At 39.9% G+C, this 26,719-nt stretch overlaps 1 protein-coding gene across 2 annotated transcripts in view; it reads right to left on the reverse strand.

The window, feature by feature from the left end:
• COLGALT2 (collagen beta(1-O)galactosyltransferase 2) overlaps nucleotides 1–26,719 on the reverse strand; it is a 129,536-nt gene that overhangs the window by 36,212 nt on the left and 66,605 nt on the right. For both annotated transcript variants that reach the window (XM_007450152.1, XM_007450151.1), the window contains exons 2-6: nucleotides 23,035–23,145; nucleotides 20,469–20,586; nucleotides 18,565–18,699; nucleotides 14,295–14,499; nucleotides 8,208–8,327 (exon numbers count right to left, since the gene is read on the reverse strand). In XM_007450152.1, coding sequence (XP_007450214.1) covers nucleotides 8,208–8,327; nucleotides 14,295–14,499; nucleotides 18,565–18,699; nucleotides 20,469–20,586; nucleotides 23,035–23,048 — 592 coding nt within the window. In that variant the 5' untranslated portion in view covers nucleotides 23,049–23,145. The remainder of the gene's footprint in view (nucleotides 1–8,207; nucleotides 8,328–14,294; nucleotides 14,500–18,564; nucleotides 18,700–20,468; nucleotides 20,587–23,034; nucleotides 23,146–26,719) is intronic.

Here is a 26,719-nt window from a genome sequence, read left to right on the forward strand (position 1 = left end):
AATGCAATCCCTATCAAACTACCAATGGTATTTTTCACAGAACTAGAACAAAAAATTTCACTTTGTACGGAAACACAAAAGACCCTGAATAGCCAAAGCAATCTTGAGAAAGAAAAACAGAGCTGGAGGAATCAGGCTCCCTGATTTCAGACTACACTACAAAGCTACAGTAATCAAGACAGTATGGTACTTGCACAAACACAGAAATATAGATCAATGGAACAGGATAGAAAACCTAGGGACAAACCCATTCACATATGGTCACCTTAACTTTGATAAAGGAGGCAAGAATATATAATGGAGAAAAGACAGCCTCTTCAATAAGCGGTGCTGGGAAAACTGGACAGCTACATGTAAAAGAATGAAATTAGAACATTCCCTAACACCATACACAAAGATAAACTCAAAATGGATTAAAGACCTATATGTAAGGCCAGACACTATCAAACTCTTAGAGGAAAACAAAGGACGAACACTCTATGACATAAATCACAGTAAGATCCTTTTTGACCCACCTCCTAGACAAATGGAAATAAAAACAAAAATAAACAAGTGGGACCAAATGAAATGAAAAGCTTTTGCATAGCAAAGGAAACCCTAAAAGACAACCCTCAGAATGGGAGAATATATTTGCAAATGAAGCAACTAACAAAGGATTAATCTCCAAAATATACAAGCAGCTCGTGCAGCTCAATATTAAAAAACAAACAAACCAATCCAAAAATGGGCAGAAGACCTAAATAGACATTTCTCCAAAGAAGATATACAGATTGCCAACAAACACGTGAAAGGATGCTCAACATCACTAATCATTAGAGAAATGAAACTCAAAACTCCAATGAGGTATCACCTCACACTGGTCAGAATGCCCATCATCAAAAAATCTACAAACAATAAATGCTGGAGAGGGTGTGGAGAAAAGGGAACCCTCTTGCACTGTTGGTGGGAATTTAAATTGATACAGCCACTAAGGAGAACAGTATGGAGGCTCCTTAAAAAACTAAAAATAGAACTACCACACGACTCAGCAATCCCACTACTCTGCATATACTCTGAGAAAACATTAATTCAAAAAGTCGGGGGCTTCCCTGGTGGCGCAGTGGTTGAGAGTCCCCCTGCCGATGCAGGGGACACAGGTTCGTGCCCCGGTCCAGGAAGATCCCACATGCCATGGAGCGGCTAGGTCCGTGAGCCATGGCCGCTGAACCTGCAAGTCTGGAGCCTGTGTTCCACAACGGGAGAGGCCACAACAGTGAGAGGCCCGCGGACCGCAAAAAAAAAAAAAAAAAAAAAACAATGTTCATTGCAGCTCTATTTACAGTAGCCAGGACATGGAAGCAATCTAAGTGTCCATCGACAGATGAATGGATAAAGAAGATGTGGCACATATATACAATGGAATATTACTCAGCCATAAAAAGAAGTGAAATTGAGTTATTTGTAGTGAGGTGGATGGACCTAGAAACTGTCATACCGAGTGAAGTAAGTCAGAAAGAGAAAAACAAATACCGTATGCTAACACATAAATATGGAAGCTAAAAAAAAAAGGTTCTGAAAAACCCAGGGGCCAGACAGGAATAAAAACGCAGATGTACAGAACAGACTTGAGGACACAAGGAGAGGGAAGGGTAAGCTGGGACGAAGTGAGAGAATGGCATGGGCATATATACGCTACCAAATGTAAAATAGATAGCTACTGGGAAGCAGCTGCATAGCACAAGGAGATCAGCTCGGTGCTTTGTGACCACCTAGAGCGGGGGTGGGATAGGGAGGGTGGGAGGGAGATGCAAGAGGGAGGAGATATGGGGATATATGTATATGCATAGCTGATTCACTTTGTTATATAGCAGAAACTAACACACCATTGTAAAGCAATTATACTCCAATAAAGATGTTAAAAAAAAAAGTGTTAGCCATTGTTGTTATACCCCATCTCCACCCAGCCCAAACTCTTCTCTGATCTCAGAAACTCCAGTCTGAAATTCATAAACTCTCTGATATTTTCAGTCCCTTCCCTTTTTCTTAATGTCTCTTTGCCTTTTTGTTTTGACTAAAACTTGGCTTTCCTTTGAGGACACTGCCTCCCTTTCAGCTGTCGGAGTGAACGCTGATTTTTCTCATGTCCCCCAACTCACTGCAAACTGTTTCTCTTTCATCCTTCAAAAACTGGCTTCTTTGAAGCATATTTTAGCACTCTGTACCTCCTAATCATGTTCCCTCAGCCACTGATGACTCCAACCTCTGGTTCACAGTTTCAGTGTCCCTGCCATCGTTTTTACAAACCTCAGCATCCACATGGTGATCCATCCAACAATCAACAATCTAGAACCAACAGTCATTCTTTCAGTGACCCACTACCATGTCTGCATCCATCACACCCTTCTTGTTCTCACTCTCATCAGTACCCAACCTAGATTTCATGGTTCATCCCTTGTAAGACCCTTGATTCCCTTTATTGATCTTGCTTGGCAAAACCCCAATCCTAGTTAAACCTGACTGTCCTCTTAGCACCAAGAAGAACACTATGAAAGAAATTCACACAACTGCGTTTACTGAGTCATTTCAAAATTATAGCCACAGATGTCAAATTGGCACGCGATACTGCCAAATGATGCAACTATGCTTCCCTAGTAAATTTATTTTCCCATTCCCTGAGAGGTCTATTTTATGTCTTGTTCTCTCTCCTGGAATCTTCAACATCTCTCTTGAGCTGTTGACTGGACTATATATGTCATAGAGAAAATGTTTAAAGCCAAACTAGACCTACCTTTTCCTTCCACCTCAAGTCTACAAACCCAGCTGCATCTCTGCCTACACATTCTGCCTTCCCATCTGCAACAGCATCCCTGTTCTATCTAGAACTTGTTTTCTCAAGGATCTTAAATTATCTTTTTTTACATCATTAAATTCTCCCTATATTTTGGATTTTTCTCATCAGCACACAAACATGCTAAAATCCTACCAAAAAAACCCCACAAACAGCATAAAAGACAAAACAAAATGAAACAAAACAACCTGTCCCTTGATTTGTCACTCTCTTACAGCCACTACCCTACTTCTCTATTACCGTGCCAACAAGAGTCCACTTTCTCATCTCCCCATGGCCCTCTCTTCAGCCCACTCCAGTGGGCTTTATTCCAGTCATTTGCACTGACGTGGTTCTTATCAAGGTCATCACAGATGTCTACCTTGAGAGAACCAGTGATCAGTTCTGTATCCTCATTTGACTTCACTTCTCAACAGCATCTGTTTCCTTTTTGAAACACTTCTTAGTTTTTCCTTCCAGCTTTCTGCTTGTTTGTGTCCTCCAGGGATCTGTCCTCCACTCTCTCCTCTTCTTTTCTACGTTCTCCTACAAAACAAGTTCACACTGTTCCATGGCTTCAAATATCCTTTTAATGCTGATGACTCTCAAATGTCTGTTTCCAACTGGAGTCTCTTCCCTGAGCTCCAGATTCATATATCCAAGTATCTCCTAACCTTTCAATTTAGATGTCTAATAATTATCTTAAGCTTATATGACCACAACTTCCCTCCCTAAGTCTTTTCCTGTAAAGCCATTCCCATTTCATTAAATGGTATACTAGGCCAAAATCCTGGAGTCATTGCCGATTCCTTTCTTTCCTTCATGGGCTGCATCCAGGTCTCTGTATGTCCTGTTGTCTCGACCCGTAAAATATATCCCAAATCCACCTGCTTCTCATCACCTTCCTACTACAGTTTGCATTCCAACCGCCATCATCTCTCACCAGGAGAGATGTACCGGTCCCTTTACACTCTAGTATCCACACCCCAGCCTGAGTGATTTACCTAAATACATAAATCACATCATGCCACTCTCTCTGCCACACCCACATGGAATCCTGTTACCCAAAGAATAAAGTCCAAATTCCTTATTGTGGCCACAAGGCTCTGCATGATCTGGACAGTTCTTCCACCATAACCCCATCTCCTACTCAACTTCTCATTCTGTACATGCCAAACACACTGGCCTGTTGTTCTTGGAGTACCCCCGGCTGTTTCCTAACAGCCTTTGCATGTGCTGTCCTTTCTGCTTGAAACATTCTTCCCCCAAATATTCATGCGGCTACTTCCTTGATATATTGTATATTTCTCTGTGTTGGAATATAAATTCCTTGATGGCAGAGCTTCTGCTGGTTTTGTTGACTGCTGCATCCCCAGCATATGAACAATCCATGGAACATAGTATGTGTTTAACAAATACTTATAGCCTGATGCTCTCTTCTAAAGCCTTCCTTGCATCCTTACTGCTTTTAGAATGGGCATTGTACTTTAGCTGAGCATTCAAGAATCATAACGATTAAACCACTCCAACACTCAAACTTTATTGCCTTCTACTGTTTAAAGCCTACTCTCTTCCAGGGTGTGAATGCTTTTTGAACAATGCCTTTGTTCAGTCTGATTCCTCTGCGTATAGTGCCCTCACCATAACACTCCCTTTGTTTAAACTCCACACTTCTATCAAAGCCCAGCTTAAGAAGTGTCAGGCTCTCCTCGATCACACCAGCCCACAGCAATCTCTCCTTACTCCAAATTCGTACTGCCCTTATAACTGCTCCTTTCACAAAGCAATATACGGCATCATTGGGGTCTTTTTAAAATGTCTGTCCTGTCTCCCTAGTTAAATATAAACACCCAAAACAGAATTGGTTGTAAAATGTTGTGAATCCCCAGTACCCTCATAGAGTGACTCATACATTGTAGGTCGGCGTTCGGTGTTCGTACATAAATTTTATGCCTCTTCTAATGCTTCAGTTGTACAGTCTATTAGCAGCCATTTATTAACTGCCCATTGGGTCCCAGATGAACTAGTGCTTTTAGCATCTAGTTCATCTTTCCTGAGGACACTTGACAGCTATGATTTCATCATCACCAGCCTCTTCTTAATCCTACATAGGCCTTCAGTGTGTTTCTGCATTATTACCCTCAAAGGTTTATTTTCCAATTATTTTATTATCCCAATTATGCTCTGTCTTTTAAAATTCAGGATCTAAAATTTTAACAAAATTATAACTGGAGAAGGTAAATACAAGAATTAAAGAAAACGCCATATATAAAGTGCCTCTCACTAGAGTTGGAGTGTACGGGGGATCAATAACGACAGCTATAAATTACAGGTTCTTCCCAAATGAAACCTACCTGCCTAGCATAGTGTTGTACATATTTGTAATCATTAAAATTGATGTTGACAGTGTGTGTGTTTCTGTGTACAGGGAACTTTCTATGCTCTCAGTTCTGTGGGGGAAAAGAAGAGAAGGCAAGGCTCTGGTCAGCCTCTCTGGGCTGACATCTACTTGGAGTCAAGATTGAAAGCCATGGCATGGGGATGATAAGGAGACACACATTACCAAGCATTAAATGGAGTCCTAATAATAGCAACACCTCTTTGTTTTATGGAGTTGATGTATATTCTTTTATTTGCTCCTCTCAGCCCAGCAAAGTCAGTGTTATTATCCTCACTCCACAGATAAAGGAACTAAAGCTCTGAGAGGTTGATTCTCCCTTCTTACATGATAGAGCCTGGGTTCAAGTCCATTATTCTGGCTTCATGTTGCATGTTCTTTGCAACACAGTTTTTATTCATTTGCTCATTCTTTCATTCACTTGTCTGGTCATGCATTCGGCAAATATTTGTTTGCTACCAATTATATGTCAGGCACTGTGCTAGGTGATTGGGATAGAAGGCAATAAGATACTGCCCTTGGCCTCTGGGTCTACAACATAGAGAAGAGGCAGAGACACTATGTATTAAAGAAATTCACAAAAGAAATTCCTAAGGGCTGGTCCTAGAAATACTATCCCAGTGAAACAGCTGATTATTCAATCCTCATTCCCCCCAAGAATACTCTATTATTCTATTATTCTACTCTATTATTAATAGAGTATTAATATTACCCATTAATACTCTATTATTTCTCCATTATCTCTATTATTCTCTGTACTCATAGAGAATAGTAGTGATCTCTTGTTTCTGTTTTCAAACTCAGGGACATTGAGACCGGGAAAGACCAAATGGCTTGCAAACTATCGTGTGCATCAGCAACAAAGGCTGTAATGTTAGGGGTGCTTTGCTCTCCATCCCAGGTATAGTCTACAGATATGCTTTGCTCATCACCACCAATATGTCCCTGGTATACTGGGCTGACTGATGTTTTGCAAACACAATCCTGTGCAAAAACAGTAGGAGAGCTTGCTATTTAAAGGAATCTTCTGATGAATCTTTATAATTATTATTGTCTTACCTTCTGGTCCTAACCATGTTTCTTAAAAGAAAAAATTCTGCTTTCTCTCTATGTCCTTGCTTTTTAATTACTTCTCAAACACTTTAAATTCTGAGTCAGCCTTTTCTGAAACCATTCTTGTTATGGAAATTAGCTGAAAAAAACCCACTGGACTCTTTTTCAGTCCTTATCTTACTTGAACTTCCTTCCATATCTCATGTTCCTGTTTTCTTAAAATCCTGTGATATCACATTATCTTGTTGATGAATCCCAACTCAACATCTTTAGACTTGATAGAACTTAAGTTTCAGATTCATCTCTCCATCTATCCACTGGGCAACTCATTCATTCATTCAACAAATATTTACTGGGTGCCTACTACTAGGTGGCAGGGAATGGGCTATGTCTTGACACTAACATGAACAAGGAATTTATTGTCTGGGGGTGAGAAGCAGGAAATATATATTCACAAGCAACTCAATGGGTCTAAAAATGAACTCATGATTTTTCTTTGCAAATGTCTCCTTTAATCTCCATGCATTTAAAATTCCTGCAGTCATTCCAGACATTTAAGTCAGAACTTACAAGGTTTCCTCTGCCTCCCTTTTGTTCATCCACAAATTCTTGGCTAAGTCCTTTCAAGTCTATGTCATAAGTTTATCTCCATTCCCACTGCTCCTGCCCTAGCTCAGATCCTCACCAGCTTTTGCCTAGTTTACCATGTAATGTCCAAAACGGTCTCTTCACCTCTGACCTAAGACCAGCACCCACTGCCCCATGCTGCTCCAGCCATGTTTCTCTTACCATGAGTGACCTTTCTAAATCCCGACATTTCAACCTTTCAACCTTTCAACCTGACATTTCGCTGCTAAAATCTCTTTAAAATCTCCCTTCCCTTCAGGAAAAGTCCAAACACCTTCTTATACATTAGAGGTCCTTCTAACTGGGTTCCTGCCTACCTTCCAGCCCTGATTCCCACTGTGCCTCCCCAATCACCCCAACTGCCAACATACACACATCCTATGCTCTAGTGATGAATAACAGAGTTTCTCAGATACTGCATGAAAATTCAGTGCAAATATTCCCTCCTTTGGGTAGCCATTTCCAGCACCCTCCCTTAGGCAGAGTGCTTTTGTTACTTTCTCCTTTGGACACCACTGCTCATTACACATAATAATTAGTGTAGTCCCTGATCATTGAGCATTTACCAGTTCTGACATCATGCCAGTCCCTGATCATTGAGCATTTACCAGTTCTGACATCATGCCAGACCCAGAGGCAATATGATACAGTGTTTAAGAGTCTGAGTTTGGAGATAGCAATGTTGGTTCAAATCCCAATCTATCATTTATTTAGCAGAATGATCTACAGCAAGATACTTAAACTCTCTACATCCTAATTTCTTCATCTTTAATATGAGCAATAATAAAACCCCCTTTCATTGAGTTGTTGTCAGGATTAATGAGACAGAGTACAAAAAATGTTTAGTATGGTATCTGTTACACCATAAGCTATTATTAAGTTGAAGTCATAATTATTGTTTTCGCTAGTATACTTTTTACATATATCATGGGGAATTTGCCCCCAAACCCTAGATGTTTTACCTTCATTTCACAACTAAGGAGGTTAGATTACTTGCCCAAAGTCATATAATTAGAAAGCAACAAAGTTAGATTTTAAATCCATAGACAAAACACCATTATAGCCCTCAGGACACTGTGTGAAATGTATTTACTGTGTACCCAGCTCTCCACGTGGAAGGGAAGCTCCTTGAAGGCAAAGACTTTGTCATATTCATATTTCACATAGGAAAAGTTTGAGAATGAATGAACAAATGAACAACTATGTTTCGGCCAAGGCTGACTGATGGCTGTGAGATTCCAGTCCTGGGAGAAGGAAAAAGTAGCTGGTATGTTCATGGTGGCAACAGAACATGAGCCACTACCAGGCCCCTGGGTCACTCACTCATTGCTTCTATCTGCACATGGATAAGGTTCTCAATGTCCTCCTGTAGGGTCTGATGGGGCTTCAGGGGGATGGGCAGGTAGCCGTAGTGCTCTCTGTTGCAGAGGTGCATCTGGATGCCTGAGGACACAAGAGAGGGACAAAACTGGTCAATCAGAAAATACACTTCTTAGTTCTACAGTGACAACTAAGAAAAAAGAGACTAGGCTGTGGCCAAAGCTGAGTTGGGCACTGAAATTGAACAAGTAGTTGTTCCGGGCGGGGTGTGCAGACCTCAAAAATGCTCCTTTATTAAAAAAGTGTAACCAGAATTTGGGGGCCAATAAAAACCCTGGGCCATTCTTCAGCTCAGAGGAAATTGATTTTTTTCTCTCTGAAGAGAAAGCATCCTTGTGGCCTGAAATGAACACTAAAGGCATGACGGGATCAAAAAGGAGGCAAGGAATTCCCGCTCCAGAGAACAGAATGGAACACTGTAATCCACCTACAGGAAATAAAGAGAAAATGAGGAATAAAAGCCACATTTGATATGAAAGAAAACAGGAAAATCCTGTAAGGCTGACAGATTATTAAAGCTAACTCTAAGCATATGTAAAACAAAAAATAAAAAACAAAGGAAACTTAAAATTTTCCATGATTCTCCATGGTTTGATTTCTTCTGTTAGCATGCATGGATTTGGAGTCAACCAACAGACATGAAACCTCTATAAAAGAGTCAGAAAGGGACAAAAGAAAGTCTGCATTTCAAGTCCTGTTAAGAACTTTCAGTATGACAATACCAGAGACATAGCACAGCCCTCTTGTTTTCAAAACCCGTCTTCACAGCCCCAGCTGGCCTACTCCAAGAGTTATATATAGCACCTGTGTTCAACCAGGTAGCTATGAATATTGGAATCAAGAGGGTCTCAGAGAGATCCAGCAACTGACAGTCCTGACTAATGAAAAGACTGCTTAGGTAAAAGGATGAGTCTGCCAAGCTCTGGTCCATGTGTCCAAGCTTCTGATCTGTTAATTTCTGTAATCACCTATGCTTCCCAGACAGAGAACTACCTGCATAGCGACTTCTCTCTTTTGTGCAGATGAAATTTCCTCCAGTCAGCTACATCACCTGCCAAATCAGGTGGAGCTGTCTTGTGGCATTAACAGAGAAGAACGAACAAAGAAAAGAGCTCTTATCCTCCCCTTTACTGAACCCAGCTCCCATCAGGGCTGGTCCAGCAAGCACTGTCACTTCTCTTGCCTTCACCAACAGGACTCACTAGCTCTACTGTTTGCCGGCATGAATGCTTCTGAGAAACTTCAAATCCAAATGGACCCTCTTGCGAAGTCGTGATGAATTCAGGAAACAGAAGGGAAATGACTTAATGTTTAGGTTGCCTCTCTACCCTAATAAGGTAAATAATTTTACCATTCGACTTTCCAAAGCTTCAGTAAAAAGGGGAGATGAGACCTAGCCAAGCTATCCATCAAGTGTGAGGGGAGAAGAAAGGCATTTTCAGACGTGCAAGGTCATATTTACTTGCCATCACACTTCCTCAGACAGTGACTGGATGACGTGGAAGAGGGAGAAGAAAGAGGGGCAGGGGGAAGATTACAAAAAAAACAAAAAACAAAAAACAAGGAATACGCAGGCCACAGTGAACAGGAGAGTCAATACCGAAGAGAAGAGGAGAGAGTTGCAGCTCCGCAGCTGTGGCACCTCTCACGTTAGAGAACAACGGGAGGCTCCAGGACAGACATCTTTACACACACACACAAAGAACATCTGCTAAATCTGACCATTCTAAGAGGAGTTTTAGACAGTCAGGTATTAGTTTTGGATGGCGTTAGTAATAATAAAACTAAGCAAATATAAAAGGCAATTGTTAAGTCAGATATGAAAGGAAAATTAGCCATAGTCCATAAATGGAATTAGGTTCACATGATTATAAGAGCAAAAAACACTGACCATGGCTCTTTCTTAAAGTACCACGTAACTACATCAAGAGGACAGGGTGATGGGAAGAATGCGTTTTGCGTGAACGTGGCAGAGGGAGGGGAGAGGACTAACTCCTCCTATTCACTAGTGAGTCAATAGGTATTTGCCTAAAGCAAACCCAGAAAATCAAGAAGCAGCATTATAAGCATGCTACTTAGAAACATGGATGTGACTATTACACTTGTACCATCATCTAGAAGAGTTAAAAGTGCTTGTCTTCTAAAAGAAGGAAATGGTACAGGGAGGTGACACCCAGGGGACTTCTGATTTTATAATAAACTGTGGGGGACTATTCGAATTGATTCAACTATCTACCTGGATAATTGGATAAAAATATAAAAAATTTAAAAGAAAATGTGTTGGTAATTAGATAAAATCTATGAAGGAACTTGGCACTCAGTGAAAGCTAATTCTGGGGCAAACAATTTTCTCTTTGAAAAAGAATGGTGAAGGATACTATACCTTGAAGGCCTGTACTCCTTTTATGAAGATAGCAAACATTTTCCTGCACTCACTTAGTACCTTAACATTGCAAGATTGATCTACCTACCTTTATCCTTGGTGATGGAAGCTCAGAGTCTGAGAAGCTGTGATTTGCCCAAGGTCACACCTCTGTCGCTAAAGAGCCATTAGTGCCAAACGTCTGCCCCTAAAGAGCCAACGTCAGGTATCTCTCTACCCACCCAGGATTTGGAAACCAAGTCTCAAAACCAGTAAACACTCTGGATTACCATCCCCGCGCATGGGAGGCACTTTCAAGCACTCCCCGTGACGTGCAGGGGGAAGCTCTGACTGCCCGTCACCCACATCTCTTGCCTCTTTTGATTCATGGCAGACATGTGGAGGATGACTGGCTGGTGCCAGAGATGGTTACTGTGGCCATGACACACAGCCCAGATCACTGGCCACAGCAGGAGGTGAACTCCCAACCCTGGCTTCATTAGAGCCACAGAGACTTGCCCATGACCGTTGTGCTCTCTTATTGGGCTGGATGGGCAGCCACGCCCCAGCACTCCAGCACCCTTGGATTGCCCCTGTCACTCCTCACCCACATGTGGCAATGCCTGGAGTTGGAGATGAAAGATTAAGGGTCGAGGTTTGTGGTTAGATGGTCCTGCCTGGGACATGTGGACCCTCTATTTCCTTCTGGACATTTAAAAAAGGATACCCCATGGGACTTCCCTGGTGGTGCCGTGGTTAAGAATCTGCTTGCAAATGCAGGGGACACAGGTTCAAGCACTGCTCTGGGAAGATCCCATGTGCTGTGGATCAACTAAGCCCAGGAGCCACAACTACTGAGCCTGTGCTCTAGAGCCTGCGAGCCACAACTACTGAGCCCGTGCACCACAACTACCGAAGCCCACACGCCTAGAGCCCATGCTCCGCAACAAGAGAAGCCACCGCAGTGTGAAGTCTGCACACCACAATGAAGAGTAGCCCCCGCTCGCCACAACTAGAGAAAGCCCGTGTGCAGCAACAAAGACCCAACACACCAAAAAAAAAACAATAAAAAAAACACGATACTCCAATGGATGATCCATAGCTAGGGAGCTTCATAAGAGTGAGAACAAAAGAATATAAATCATCTTTCATCAAGACTCTTTCAAGACAGAAGGGAAGTGCTTTGCTTTGAACCTAAGAGGGAAAGAGCTTAGAAACACTCCATGGGCTGCACAGGACTCCAGGCTCATTCAAGTCTCTTCTAAAAATACTTCAAGCTGAGTAAAAGTGCTATTTTAGAGCCACATGTCTGTCAGGAAAGCTCTTTCATTCCCCCAAATGACAGTCATTCTTTCCTATCTTGACTCCTGCCCTATTCAGAGTTTGTACCACTGATCTGACCCCTCAGCTTTCACTGCTTCATAACTATTATTTATGTTTCCACATGTAAAGATCTTATCTCCCCAACTGTCACAGAGCCTAAAACAATGCTAGGCACAGCAGGAAAGCCTACAGGACTGACCCTCTCTCCTTGCTTTTCTGCCTCTCTCCTCCCAGCGGAATCATCAAACAGCTCTGGGCCTCTGCACCTGCTTTCAATGTCCTGGGTAGGCCTATGGGAATCTGACCAATAAAGAATGAAGTCAAAGTGAACAGGCCAGGGCTTCCCTGGTAGCGCAGTGGTTGAGAATCCGCCTGCCAATGCAGGGGATGCGGGTTCGTGCCCCGGTCTGGGAAGATCCCACATGCCGCAGAGCGGCTGGGCCCGTGAGCCATGACCGCTGAGCCTGTGTGTCCGGAGCCTGTGCTCCACAACGGGTGAGGCCACAACAGTGAGAGGCCTGCATACCAAAAAAAAAAAAGTGAACATGCCGAGCAAGGGGCATAGCTGAAAAATTCCTATCTAGCTCATGTCATTCTTCCAGCCCCAAATCCAATTCTTGGTTTTAAAAACTATATCATAATAATTTAGTGACTGGGTCACAATAATGCCTTGCGCAATGTCTATCAAGGGGGACTTTGTTAGGCAAAGATCATTATTGTAATTGTTAATAGCTCAATTTCTTGGAGCATCTTTACTTCAAGCTCTTCAGCAAAAGGACTGGCACAAGTTGAAGGACTGGGAAGGCCCTGAGTCTGCTTCCCATCCTGGAGAAATCAGAGCCAATCACAGACCAAGTGGAAAGAAGCAGTTACCATTAACGCTGACACAAGGACCTTCATGAAAACTTCCAATCCACATGAGTATGACAACCTTGCTTTTGCCCTGACACAGACCTAAAACATGTCTACACCTGGCCAAAGGGTCTAAATGGTTCTAGCTGCCAAGGGAAAAAATAATCGGCTTTCCATATTTCCACCAAATATTCTCATTCCTACCAAATCTACAACTGATAAGTGGGATACCTAAGGCTTCTAGGATGGCCTGATGTGTGAGCTGTAGCTTGAATTTTATTAATATTCGCAGCTGCCAGCAACCTGCCTCAACTGCCTGGGGTCTGTGCATGGTCTCATCCACCCTGACTATACAGCCACGTGAATTTATACACCATCTGCCTGGTTTCTAAACTCACTTTTGCTAGTGGTTAAGTGGCACATTTCTGGCTCATTGTTAATGAGACCTGGCCTCTGTCAGGAAGGTCTGAATGATCCTGAGAAGAAAGCCTTGCTTTAGGAATGTTGTGTATCCTCATGTTGAACCACTTTAGTGAATTATATCCTCCTGACTGCATGTGCAAGGGACCCTGACTGCATGTGCAAGTGACACAAGAGTAATAACCTACTTTCCTACTGACTTGTCGTCCTCTAAAACTCTACAATGGTTCATGAAAGAGTTAAGTCTGGTTTTGCCTTTCCTTCCAGGGGGACTGTGGCAGAGACTGCTGGTTACCTCCCAAAATTTGTTTTCTCCTCCCAGAGAGAGAATTGGGGCTCTAGACTGCATAGAATAAAGACAACATTTTGAGCCTCCCAACATACTGAGCTAGGTGTTGTCCTATGTCCTAAGTCTGGCTAATGGGCTATGCATGGCAGTGATGTGTTCAACTCCTGGATGGTACCCTTAAAGGGCCAGAGAGTGCCCTCCCCTCTATGGTTTTCACTCAACAGCTGAAATGCATCTATACTGATGAGACATGTTGGATCATATGATTAAGGACAATACCTCATGGAAGGTGGAGAAGCAATAGAGAAGGAGCCTGGGTCTCTGAAAACTTTGTGGAACAGAGCCACTGTACTAGCTCTGATTTTGTTTTGAGAAGAAATAAACTTCTATTTTTTAAGCCTGGGTCTTCCCCAGTATACTTTTGGCCCTCTGTCACAGTTTTCTAATTAAGTAAAGGACTCCTGTATTGAACAAAGCAATGCAATAGCACCATAAAGAACGAATCACAGGCCCACGGCAACCACCACCACCTTTTTTTTTTTTTTAAAGAGAGTGGATTCTTGGGTAGGGACCAGTCCTGGCTCTTGGTCATTGGTGCTCACAGGGACAGCAACACAGAGGGTGCTGGTACGGTTACTGCAGACAATTAATTGCCTCTAACACTACTTGAATAGGAAGGCTATTTCCTTATTAAGAGTGTTTTTTTTAATAAAATGCACAAAACAAAGGAGCTGGTTATTTGCAGTGTTTCCATGGTGGCAGTACAACCGCATACAAACAGTACCTGCTTGCCTGCTGGAGAAGGCAAAGACGATGATGTCATCAAAGGTCCAGGTGTAGTCCTGGTGGGGGGGGTAGAACATCAGTTTGTCAGAGGCTTCCTTCCTGAGGTCAATTAGGAATGTGGAGTGGACCATGGGGACCGGAAAGCAGCCCAACCTCTTCCATTCTCTAATCTGAAGATAGTCTGGGGTCCGTTTATAGAAGCCCTGTAAGGAACAAATAGGTGGGTTATGTTCACTGATCTGAGGGCTTCCTCTTTCCCAATCTTCTGTTAGGCTGACTCCTAAGTCATCACCGGTTAAGTGCAAGTCCCCAAAACAAAGTCACCTTCTCTCTTCTTATCTTGGCCTAAGAATTTCCAACTGAGCTCAGGAAATGCTATTTATATATAAAACAATACTAAAAGTGTCCTGTTACCAGAAATAATTTTGGTTTCAGCATATCTCTTGATTTAATAGTTTCATAAAAGTATACTTTGTGTTGACTAATGATTGAATATGACATGAGTTATCAGAGGTGGTAGAGCAGAGCAGTTAAGAACACATGTTCTGGGATCTGGCTGTCTGAGGTTAAATCACACCTCAGCTACTTACTGTCTGTAGGTATTGGTCAGGTTACTCAACCTTGCTGTGCCTATTTCCTCATCTGTAAAATAGGAATGATGGCACTATCTACTCCATGGGGTTGTCTGTAACAATTAAGGAAGGTAAACCTGAAAAGTGCTTAGAGTAGTACCTAGCACCAAGAATGCATCAATAAATATTGGCTATTATTAAAATTACTACATTACATTGGCTGATATTTTTAACTAAACATGCAGTAAGTACTTAAACATATAAATGGGGTCTTTTTTCAATGCAATTACTTATTCACTATCCTGGTGGAGCTGCCACTGCTCCACACTTTTGGGGGGATTCCCCTTTTGAAAGTTCCCTCTGGGCAAGCACACAGGACAACCAATGCCCTTACTTTGTGGTTTTTGAACACACTGGTTTGGAGCAACCCAGCTTGTTTTCCCTCCAAACTCAACTGTTCTTTCAACAAACAGCTACTGGGTGCCTACTGTAATACACTCTGTGTTATTAGATGCTGGAGGCTTAGCAGTAAATTGACAACCCCAGTGTTATTAGCCCTCATGGGGTGCAGAAACCACTGGAGCTTTATACTCCAGTGGCACCAATTATAACTTGACTATTGCCAAAGCTCAAACCCATTCCAGAGAAGATGAAGATGTGTCTTGACAAAACATACTTAAAAGCATGTGAAGTTTGGAAAGCCATATCCAAAAACATTTTAGGCAACGGCAGACTCATGGAATGAGTGCAAAGTTTCACAGGGCCAGCACTCTGAAGGGCACAATACTCAGTAGTTGCAAAAGTTCTCTCATATTCATTAATCAGTCACGTTCCCTTACGGTCACACTTTGCAGTGGTGTCAGTACCCACACATTAGGCACTGCAGCCTCGTCTCTGACATTTCTTTCAGTGTCTCAACTAGTGTTCTAGCCGAGCTAATGCTCACACTGACCACGTGGTAAGGACGAAGGATCACAAATTAAGACTTAGAAGATGTGCGTCTTAGAGTCATCTTTACCATCTATAGCTGATTGATCTTAGGCCCATGCTTAACCTCTTTGAGCCTAAGTTTCTTCTCCTGAAAAAATGGGGTAAAAGCTGATTTGTCTATCTCACAGGGTTGTAGAAGGGATCACATGGGATACGGTCTGTGAAGATACTTTGGAAACTGTAATGCATTATATGAAGTAGTATTATTCCTACAATTTTTTTATAAGCCTTAAACTTAAGGCTCACTTAACATCCTTCAACTTATCAATATTCTTCCAAGGGACAAAGGGAAAACTGGTTCTTTAGAGGACTGCCTAAGAACACATGACAAATACAAGGTTCTAGACTACTTAGGACAATATTGTCAGAATGAGAAGCCTGGAAAATTCATGATGATAATGAAACACTGAATATCCTGGGGGCAGGGAGGAAGGAAGCAGAGAAGGAAAGAAAGAGAGAAAGAGACTTAATATGCTTCCTGCAGACAGGCAGAGGCAATAGATGTGTCATTTTTTCCACATAAACTGAATGTTGTTGGTAATGATTCTGGTTCATTGACCAGATAAAACTGAGGTCATTTTGTTTTGGATGTGTTTAAAGGCTTTGGAAACCAAGGCCTGCCTCAAGCTTATGAAGTCATCGGCTGTTTCTGTTCCTGCCCTAGCAGAAGCCTCACTGGGGATGATAGAGAGCCAGAAACAGAAACAAATTAGAATTGCCTCTAAATTGCTTAGATTTTACTTTTACTGTGCAGAGTAAGTGAGCTGTTAATATTAAAGCAAATAAGACAACAGAAACTGGGAGGCTGCGGTTACTAGGATAATCCACTCTTGGTGCTGGTGTCAATATACAACTCATTAAAAACACCCCAGAGTGATTCTGCCACGTGAAGCGCTGCAGATTATTAACTGAGAGTGTATGAACTTAAATTTAATATAAAAGCTTCTCCCCAAGGAACTGATTGGCTTTTATAAATATGAACTTAATCTGTCCCTAAAAGAGATGTGGATAACATGCATTCAAAATCTCTTGGAGCTACAGGAGATGACTGTAACGAAGGAGTACTGCCGCATCCAGTAGCGTGCTAGAGCCAGGAAGTTTGCAAGTCAGCTGACACGTTGGTAGCTTAAAATCTGTAAAATCAAAAATCACGTTAATCCCCACCATTGTAAATAAACCACAGACAGCAAGCTTTGCATATCTGTAATAATTATATCATCAAGTGACTGTACTGCAATTTACTTAACCTCTCCCTCAGCTTAAACAACATTTGCATGGTAGAAGTCCTTACACCATGAAAACTGGTAAATGCTACCAATAAAGGGTTTTCCCCCACAGAGAACCAGTCATTATATATTTATCAGCACACCACTGGCCTCATTCTTCATCTAAAACCAAACCAAATATAAAAGAGGGACTGAAAATTTAGCTCTTTGAGCATGAGAATACACTTAACATACAATTTTTCCCTTCGAGAATTTTTATCCTACATTGATATGTACTACATTGATCAGTTTATCTCTCTAATTTATTAACTAAAGAATAAAAAATATAATCAGCCATAAACATTCACTGCAACAGATCTCTAGACCTCGAATATTTTACAATGGAAAAGAGAGATGATGGAAATTTGAAATTTTTTTTTAACTCAAATTTTGTAAAAACATCTACCATGGCAGTTCTAATTATTAGATCTCTTTGGAAATATTCTGGCAACATGTCAAAGGTCATTAAAATATTTAATACTCTTTGACTCACTAATTCCAGCTCTCAGAAGCGGTCCCAAGGAAATAATATTAAATATGGAAAATGTTAAATGTTAAATTAAATATGGAAAATGATGGTCATTATAATAGTTAAAAGTTGCAAATAGGGCTTCCCTGGTGGTGCAGTGGTTGAGAGTCCGCCTGCCGATGCGGGGGACACGGGTTCGTGCCCCGGTCCGGGAGGATCCCACATGCCACAGAGCGGCTAGACCCGTGGGCCATGGCCACTGAGCCTGTGCGTCCGGAGCCTGTGCTCCACAGCGGGAGAGGCCACAACAGTGAGAGGCCCACGTACCAAAAAATTGGTTTTAGATTTCTTAGATCCCAGCATATTTTTAAACATGTTATAAGGAGAAAGTTGCAGAAACCAAGCTCAATGACAGCCAAAGGGAGTAACAGAAAAAAAAAAAAAAAAAAAAAAAAAAAGTTGCAAATAACTTAAATGTTTTAAAACTAAGAGAAAGGTTAAGTAAATTGCATTATAGCCACTTGATGATATAGTTAAAAACATGCAAGCTGTCATCTATGATGTTAGAGTGGTAGGGATTAAAATGATCCTTTAAAAACGTTTTTCTCTTTCCAATTTTTTATAGTGTTCTTATGTTAGTTTTGATGAGCAAAAAAAAATATTTAATTTTTTGAAAATCTCTGAATCAGGGAGAAAAAAAGTACAAATTTCAGCAAGCTATAGTGGTTAATTTAAAGCTTCTAACGCTAAGTTCATTAGAATGATTTCTTCATAAATCATCAATACAGAAGAGCTCATGGAGTTGTGGCATTGGACCTGGATTTACCTACTTTCCTAAAAATGCTTGCTCCAATAACACAATGACAGGCATGTTTCAAGGGAGAAAATCAGAAAAAGATTGATGGGGCTACTGTTGACAGGTGGTTGCCTTGTTAAAACTCATAACCTTAATTCATTACCCAAAAGACTTGCCTGAGGTGTGATTCCGCACCAGAAATTAGAGTACAGGCCCCGAGACTCCAGCATGGGGGCCACAACGGTTTTATTTTCTGCAATCAGTAGATTGAGGGTCTGTGGATTAGTCAGGAAGTTGTCAACATCTATGAACTAGGAAAAGAAAAGGATAACATCGCATGAAAAGATACTTTTCAGTAACGGGTACAAGAGTAACCCAACACTTGCCAAAGGATTATGGAAACTTGCTCATGACATATGGAACCAGCTATCCATGTTATCCGTATTTTCCTTATGGAAACCCCTTGCAGCTGGATGGCTTTCATTCAGGCAAAATACATTTAGTCTAACTTCCACATGTTTAGCTCTGCATAAGGCACCGAGCAATGAATTGGTATTATCATTGGGCACATACTCAACAAGGACCCAACCTACACCTTGGTTAGTGGTTTAAGTATAAGCTATTAATGGCTCTCAAGCCCTTAAATAAGGACTTATTCACACTTACTGAGTGCCCACTCTAGGTACAAATGAACACACCTATTCAGGTTGTCTATAGTGAAGCCAAACTGGCCCCAAACCGTTTGATCCATAAATGCTATCTTAATGTTACAATTAGAATTTTTGTCTAAAGTACATTATAGCAACCCATGCTAACCAATGAAGCTATTTCCCATTCTTACCAGAAATCCATGTTAACACTGATTCATTTACAGGGACAGTATAGCAACAGTTTCTATCATATAAAATAATCACACTGAACTGTACACTTAAAAAAATTAAAATGGTAGATTTTATGTTATGTATATCTCCCCCCCTGCAACACACAAAGTAAATAATCAGAAGCTTTCATTCTTTGATAGTCAATCTCTTTGCCAAAAATTTTGTGGTTCAGCACTTGTACACTTCAATGACATTTAAACAGCTATACAACGTTAAATATCAGCACAATTTGAAACTTCTATGAAATTATTTGTATTGAAATTACGTGTGTGATAAACTACTGGGCTGATTTTTGTTGTGGTTGAGAGGCTGAGGATGGACATAGTTCAAAAGTATTCCCTTTAGGAATCAGAGTCTACTGACAGAGAACAGACGTCCATAAGTTTAATGAAACAACACTGGCTTTGCTTTACTGGCGTTATTTGTAGTGTTGTACTGGAAAATGTTTGCCAAAAGAATTAAATAGATTTTGGGGGTCACAGAGGAAGAACTTTGTTCCCATAAATTTGGGGGGAGAAAAGCCTGTGTCAATTTTCCAAAGGGAATAGGGACTGTAGCTTCTTGCCGATTAGGGAGCTGTCCTTTCCAACTGAGACAGGTTCCTGGAGGATAAGGATAACATTGATTCTTAACTGTCAAGTCCAGCATTTTTCTGGACCACTCTCGAAGTTCTGAGGGAAGTAATGGAACCTCTTCATGGAGAGAAATTCTCCAGGGGAGTCCAGCATAATTAGGAGCAACCAGGAAGCCAAGCAAGAGATACCATTCCCCAGACACTCGGGAGCAGAAGGGAATAATAGCATTTCACAGCTGTTAATTTGAATCTCTTTTTACGTAATCAATTTCTCATATCCCCAAAACTCTTCTAAAAAGTCAAGACCTTTTCTATTGCTTTACCCATAGCATTCCCTATGAACTAAAAAGTATTAGAGTTTCTTATGCCTACTACAATAAAGAGATTGAATAATTCAGGAGCTTATTTGCTTATTCACTAAAAATGCGAGGAATGAGTCTGAGATGAAATCCAGGTATCCCGATATTAAGTTCTCCAGATTTTTTCTTGTGCCTTTATTAAAACGTTGAGGAGGAGATGTCTAAAAAAGGGTTGTTTTGATTGTTCCCATAGTCCTACATTATCAACAGTTGATTTGGAAACATTCTAGATAACAGTTGTCAAGAAATTAAACGTCTGTTTTTACCAGAATGTAGTCTGACCATTTTTCCCTCGCAGTTCGAAGGGCTGCCTGTCGTAGTTTCATCACATGGGTAAAACGGGAGCCAGGCCAGTGCTTTGGTCCAATTTCATCAGGATAAGACCTATAGTAATGATAACAATAATATTAATAATAATAGCTAATAACTATTGATTGCCTATATATTCCAGGCACTATGTAGTAATTCATTTAATCTTCCAGTAGTAACCCTAGGAAGTCGATACTGTTATGGCTATCATTATTCCGTTATTACTGATAACAAACTGGAGCAAGGAGAGATTAAGTAATTTGCTGCTTCCCATACACATAACTCTTTACATGAAATATTTCAGTGGGTTCTCATTAGAACTCACTGAGTCCTTGTGATGTAAGTGCTACCACTCTCCCCATTTCAGAGCTGAGGAAATTGGTTACAGTGGTTAAATCATTTGCTTAACATTATACAGTTAATAAGGGGTACAGTCAGAATTTGAATCCAGGCATAACCCCAACACTCATGTTCCTAGACACAGTCTTATACATTTAGACATCAAATAAATTTGGAGATGTTACAGCATCAAAATATGAGCTTCCCAGGAAAAACAAAGGTTTACCTTACATGGTCAAGTCTCAGTAAACGATTCCACAGCGTCTAACACGTTGATCTGCCCCAGATGGAGTGAGATCATGGAGCAGATGCATAATGCTGGGCTCTCTATCAACATCCACAAAGCAACCAGGCCAGGACTCGTCCACGGCCATGGAGGCAGGTGGGTTAGCACACCCTCAAGAACCTTTCTGAAAGCTCCCAACTGGTATGGTCATTGATAAAGTCACAGTGGCCCCAAACTGGCCACCACTTTGTTCTTAATGCTGCACTGGCAGTGCATTTCCCTCAGTGAATGAGAAACCGCAGAAAACAATGAGATCGTAACCATACAAATAAGATTAATAAAACTATTTTTGCACAGGAAGTCTCTGGAATGTCTTCCTCAATTATTGTTTCTACAAAAATCAGTGGAATTTCTGTTTTTCTGAATATGTTGCCCCCAAAAATGCCTTCTCTGGTATTTCTCACAATGACCTTGGCATACAATATACTTAGTCAAAATCTGGCAATGGAGAAAATTACTAGGATGCAAGAGAGGTACATAGAGTCTTTCTGGGCTACTCTAATTAGGCCAAATTCCATTATAAGGAACTCCAAAAGATTGTTCAAAATTTTTTACAGTGTTCAAATTTGGTTGTTAAAGTTTGCTCCATATATGGACCATATACTGAGATTTGAGATATATATGTAGATACATACATACATACACATAATAAAAATATTATATAAAGAGAGACTAGAAGAACAAAAATTTGTTCTGGAATAGCACTCCTTATTATGATAATACATATTTGGCTTCCAATAAATGACTCATCCTGGGCAAAATTTCAGCAGCTCAATTCATCTTATTTCTACAATTTCTTAAGCTAGAATTGTTGTAGCCTTGGAAACATTTAGAGTAGTAAGTTTAAATATATTTATTCATGTTCTCATTTACTTATTTGTTCATCCAACAAGTATAAATTTAGTGCCCACCAAGAACATAGCACTGAGTGAAATATAAAGTATTTGTATATTTTAGCCCCTGCCAAAGAAATAAAAAAAATACTTAGAAAAAAAATGCATGAATCAGATAGTTAATGTTAGTTAAGTTTATTGTTGTGTCAAACAAGAAGATATAGGAAATAAGCAATACAAGTGTTGAGAGAAGGTACATCTTTGTAACTGGAATGATTAGCAGCAGCTTTTGGTAGCAGCTAACCGGTAGCAACATCCAGATGATGCAGTTTTCTTTTAGGAAATATTGGTGTATACGTATGGATGCTAAATTTATGAAATCTTTTAAAAATATAAATCAGCTATTTGAACTTCATTCTGTACGTACTAGAGAGTCACTGAAGTCTTTTTAATAGAGAAATGACAGCACATCGCTAATATTTTAGGTAGACTGATTTGACAGTGTGGTATAGAGAATGATTTGAAGATGGAGGCTACTAAGAAATTGCTATGGTAAAGACTGGAAATAACGTAAATGTCCATCAGTAGGAGGTTGATTGAACAATTATGATACATCCACACAATGATACGCTGCAGTCATAAAAATAATGGAAGACACTCCTTAACTATTGCTTTGGAATGATTACCAAGATATGATGAGTGAAAAAGCAAGGTGTATGTCAGGGGTATACAAACTTTTCACTATGCTCTCTCAAGGATAAAAGGGTTATCCTCAAAGTATGAATGAATAATATCAATATTTAAAAATATATGCTGCTGTGGTAATTTACTTGAGAACTAATGAGAACCTGAACTTGGCTGGTAGCTGCAGGAGTAAAGAGGAAGAGAGACATGAAGATTTGTCAAAGGAAGAAATGGCAGGTCTTTGTAACTTACTAAACACAGAGATGAAAGACAAGGGAAAGTCACATGTGCCCCCAAGACTGGAAGCCTAACATGGCTGGAAGACTGGTTAAGTGGGGAAGGGTGAATAATGAGTTCACAAAATGTTCTCTTGCTACTCACTCAGGTTCATCCATAGGCCTCCACTCCACATAGTGATAGGCTCTCTGGACATTTTTCAACCACTCCCTGAGTATTTCTGTTGTATTATCCACATTGTGATCAGTGGCTGCCCTGCATGAAAGAAAGCACAACACAGTTCAGTTATTATGTCATCCAAAGAAAGAGGGGGAAAACCAAAAGACCCCAGATTAACTGAAAGGAGAATGGCCAGTTCTAGACATTGTGTGTATGAAAATGACTCCCTCATGGTCCAAAGTAGACAATGAATTTCTGAAGTGAGAGATGTTGCTTTAAACCATCTCTGTGTCATTAGATCCTTAAGCAGGACTTGGCCAATAGTAGAATCAGTAAGTGGTTGTACTAAAATAGTATATACATAAAATGAATTAAAGTAGAGTTAGGTAACTAATATTCTTGGAAAGTTTCTTGTTTGTTTTAACTTTTAGTTATCCAAGATGTAAACTCTGCCTTTTAACTTACATAACAACAACCCTCAATTTAAGCAATTATTCAGAGTTGCATTTTCATTTCAAGTCCAACAAAATTTTAGTCAGTGCTGCTTTAATCATATGCACTAGAGGGGTAGGTTACAATAACTGTTCCCAGTATAAAATTCAAAATCCAAGGTATCTTCACCTATCTATTTTGGATTAACTCTACCATCACTTATACACCATAGAGTACCTTCAAAAGTCTTCAAACAATGTACACAAAACTTGTTTCTGTTCTACCTTAAAAGTTTAATAAACTGATCCACTTCAAAAGGAGCTTAACTCACTTATTAAAACAAAAGTATTTTCAAATTTTATCACAAAGCAAACGTATGCTGAGTATAAGATATACATCTAAAGCAAAGTTATTCAGAACACCTAAAAATGAACCGATACTCCAGTCAATTGGAAAAGAAGGAAAGCAGGGATTGTAAACTTGACATCAAATAAGGTAGAATTCATGCCAAAAAATGTTAAACATGACAAAGCAAAATTGTAATTCTAATAATGCTAAAGGATATAATTCACATCAAAGATATAATAAATGTGAATATCCATGTACCTTCATATAGCACAGGGGTTGGCAAACTTTTCTTTAAGAACAAGATAGTGACTATTTTAGGCTTGCAGACTATACATTCTCTGTTGCAACTACTTAACTCTGTCATTGTAGCAGTAAAGCAGTCATACACAATACATGAATGAATGAGCATTGCTGTACTCCAATAGAGCTTTATTTACAAAAGTAGGCAACCAGTCTGCAGGTTGTAGTTTGTCAACCCCTGATTTAGCAGAAAGTATAGAAACTGCAAGGAAAAACAAGCACCAATAATAAGAGATGTTAATATACCATTTTCAGTTGAAGAAAGTGTAAATGGTAAAAAGTAAATATATAGAGGATCTACAGAACACAATAATAGAGGTTATACTTTTTTCTCAAGTGCACATGGAACATGCACAAAAACTGACCAACAATTACATTATGAAGAAAGCCTCTATAAATTGGAATAATATAAACAGCATTCTCTGATCACAATATCATAAAACTAGAAATTAGTAATAAAATAAAACCCCCAAAATTCCATTAAAAACTCTCTATTAAACAACTATTAAGTGAAATAAGAGCTACAAGTCAACTTTATAACTTCTAAACATAAATGATGAAAACACTAGATATCAGAGCTGGGGGATACAATTAAAGCAGTGGTCAGAGAAGAATTCCATTTTTTTATCCTGAAATCAATAAAAATAAATGAGTTGAGCTCCTACTCAAAAAGCTAGAAAAAGAGCAACAACACAAACAAGCATAAAGAAATAAAGACAAAGTCATGGTAGAAAACAGAAAAGGAGCAGAACTAATAAACAAAAGAAATGTTACTTTTTTTGAGAACAAAATCAACAAAAGACAATCACTAGTTCATCTAACCAAGACAACACAAAAATTTCAAATAAGAAATGACAAAGATGAGGGGAATATGACTGATATGGAAGGAATTTTTTTAAAATATCATAAGTGGTCACTTTGTGCAACTCAATGAAAAATAAGTTTAAAAACTAGATATAATAGAAGATTTCCTAGCAAGATGCATGTTAGCAAAACTGACTCCATTAGAGAGACAAAACTTAAACAGAACAATTTTCTTGGAAGAAATAAAGAGAAAAACGAAAACACTGGCCCAGGTGGTTTCACAGGGGAATTCTACCAGATATCTTAATAGATTAGATATTTCCAACGTTATGTAGCTTGTTCTCCAGAGCATTAAAAAAAAAAAAAAAAGGGGGACTTCCCTGGCAGTCCAGTGATTAGGGCTCGGCGCTTTCACTGCCGAGGGGCCTGGGTTCAATCCCTGGTTGGGGAACTAAAATCCCATAAGCCGCGTGGCCAAAAAAAAAAAAAAATCCAAGTCCTTTTAGTAATGCAAGTACAATATTGATATCTAAACCTAATAAAGATATACACACACAACTACAGGCCAATATTTTTCCATAAATATGCTGCAAAAATCCTAAAGTATTAGCAAAGAGAATCCAATATCCTATTAAGAAAATATTATATATCATAGCCTAAGATTGTGCAATATAAAGGAAATTCATTAATATAATTCACTATATTAATAGATCTGAAGAAAAATCATATGATTATCTCTGTAAACGCTAAACAGGTCTTTAACAAAATTCAACACCTATTCTTGGTTTTTTAAAACTACACTGAATAAAATTAAAATAGGAAGGGAGGGAGGGAGGGAGGGCGGGCAAACAGGAAAGAAAGAGTCATGGGAAGACAGAGGTGTCTGAGACTCTTAAAAGGCTTATACTTTATTGGCAATTCAGCAGTTCCTCCTGGGAGGGAAAGCTATTGGCATTATCAGCAGCAGTGGTTCCCTGAGAGCCTTGATAAGAGCAAATGAAGAGATGTGAACAGTGGTCATGTCCTCCATTTATGTCAATTTCAGTAAATAGGATTTTGTTAAACCCAATCTATAATGGTTTTTATATTTCCTACTTGAGCTTTTGATGGTCACTGCTGCTCCAAAAGTAACAAATGAAATCTTTAAAAGAGAGAATATTTAGGAATGTTCAAGGAAAAAAACATTGTTAAGCAAAGCATGGTGGAACTCCATGTTACATAGGGAATAAATTTCTATAAAACACCAAGTAACAGGAAGGTATGCACTTAAGTCACGAGGTATAGAAAAATGAAGGATAGAGGTCTATGACTAATATCTGAAAATCTTATTTCATAAAATGGATATTTGAACAAAAACTATCCTTCTTTAAAACATTATTCAAAAACAGAAGATCAAGAGGTGATGCCGATGGCCACTTGATCTACTTTCAAGTCTTTTCTGGAAATCAGATTAGAATCAGCTCCTTTCTTCAAAACAAGGTCTAGGAGGGAGAGAGACCCACAGGCCCACCCAGACATTCCATTATCTGGAGGGAAGAGAGGTGATGTGTGTAGCTGATGGTACTGGGGGATACCAGGTAAGTACGTTGGGACAGAGATGGGGGTGTACAAGGAGGTGGGAAAGTGGGCCAGGAAGCAATGTGGGAGAGAGACACGGGCTCCATCCAGTTTGCAACTGTGCCGAGAAATGTAGCATGTCAGCAAAAATCATATCCACTCTCACACACTGCCACAAGCCACCAATGTCCAGCATCATAGCCAGGAAGGGCACTAGAATTGTCAAACC

This window comes from Lipotes vexillifer, unplaced genomic scaffold (assembly GCF_000442215.2).
Source record: "Lipotes vexillifer unplaced genomic scaffold, Lipotes_vexillifer_v1.1 scaffold97, whole genome shotgun sequence".
NCBI classification, from domain to species: Eukaryota; Metazoa; Chordata; class Mammalia; order Artiodactyla; family Lipotidae; genus Lipotes; species Lipotes vexillifer.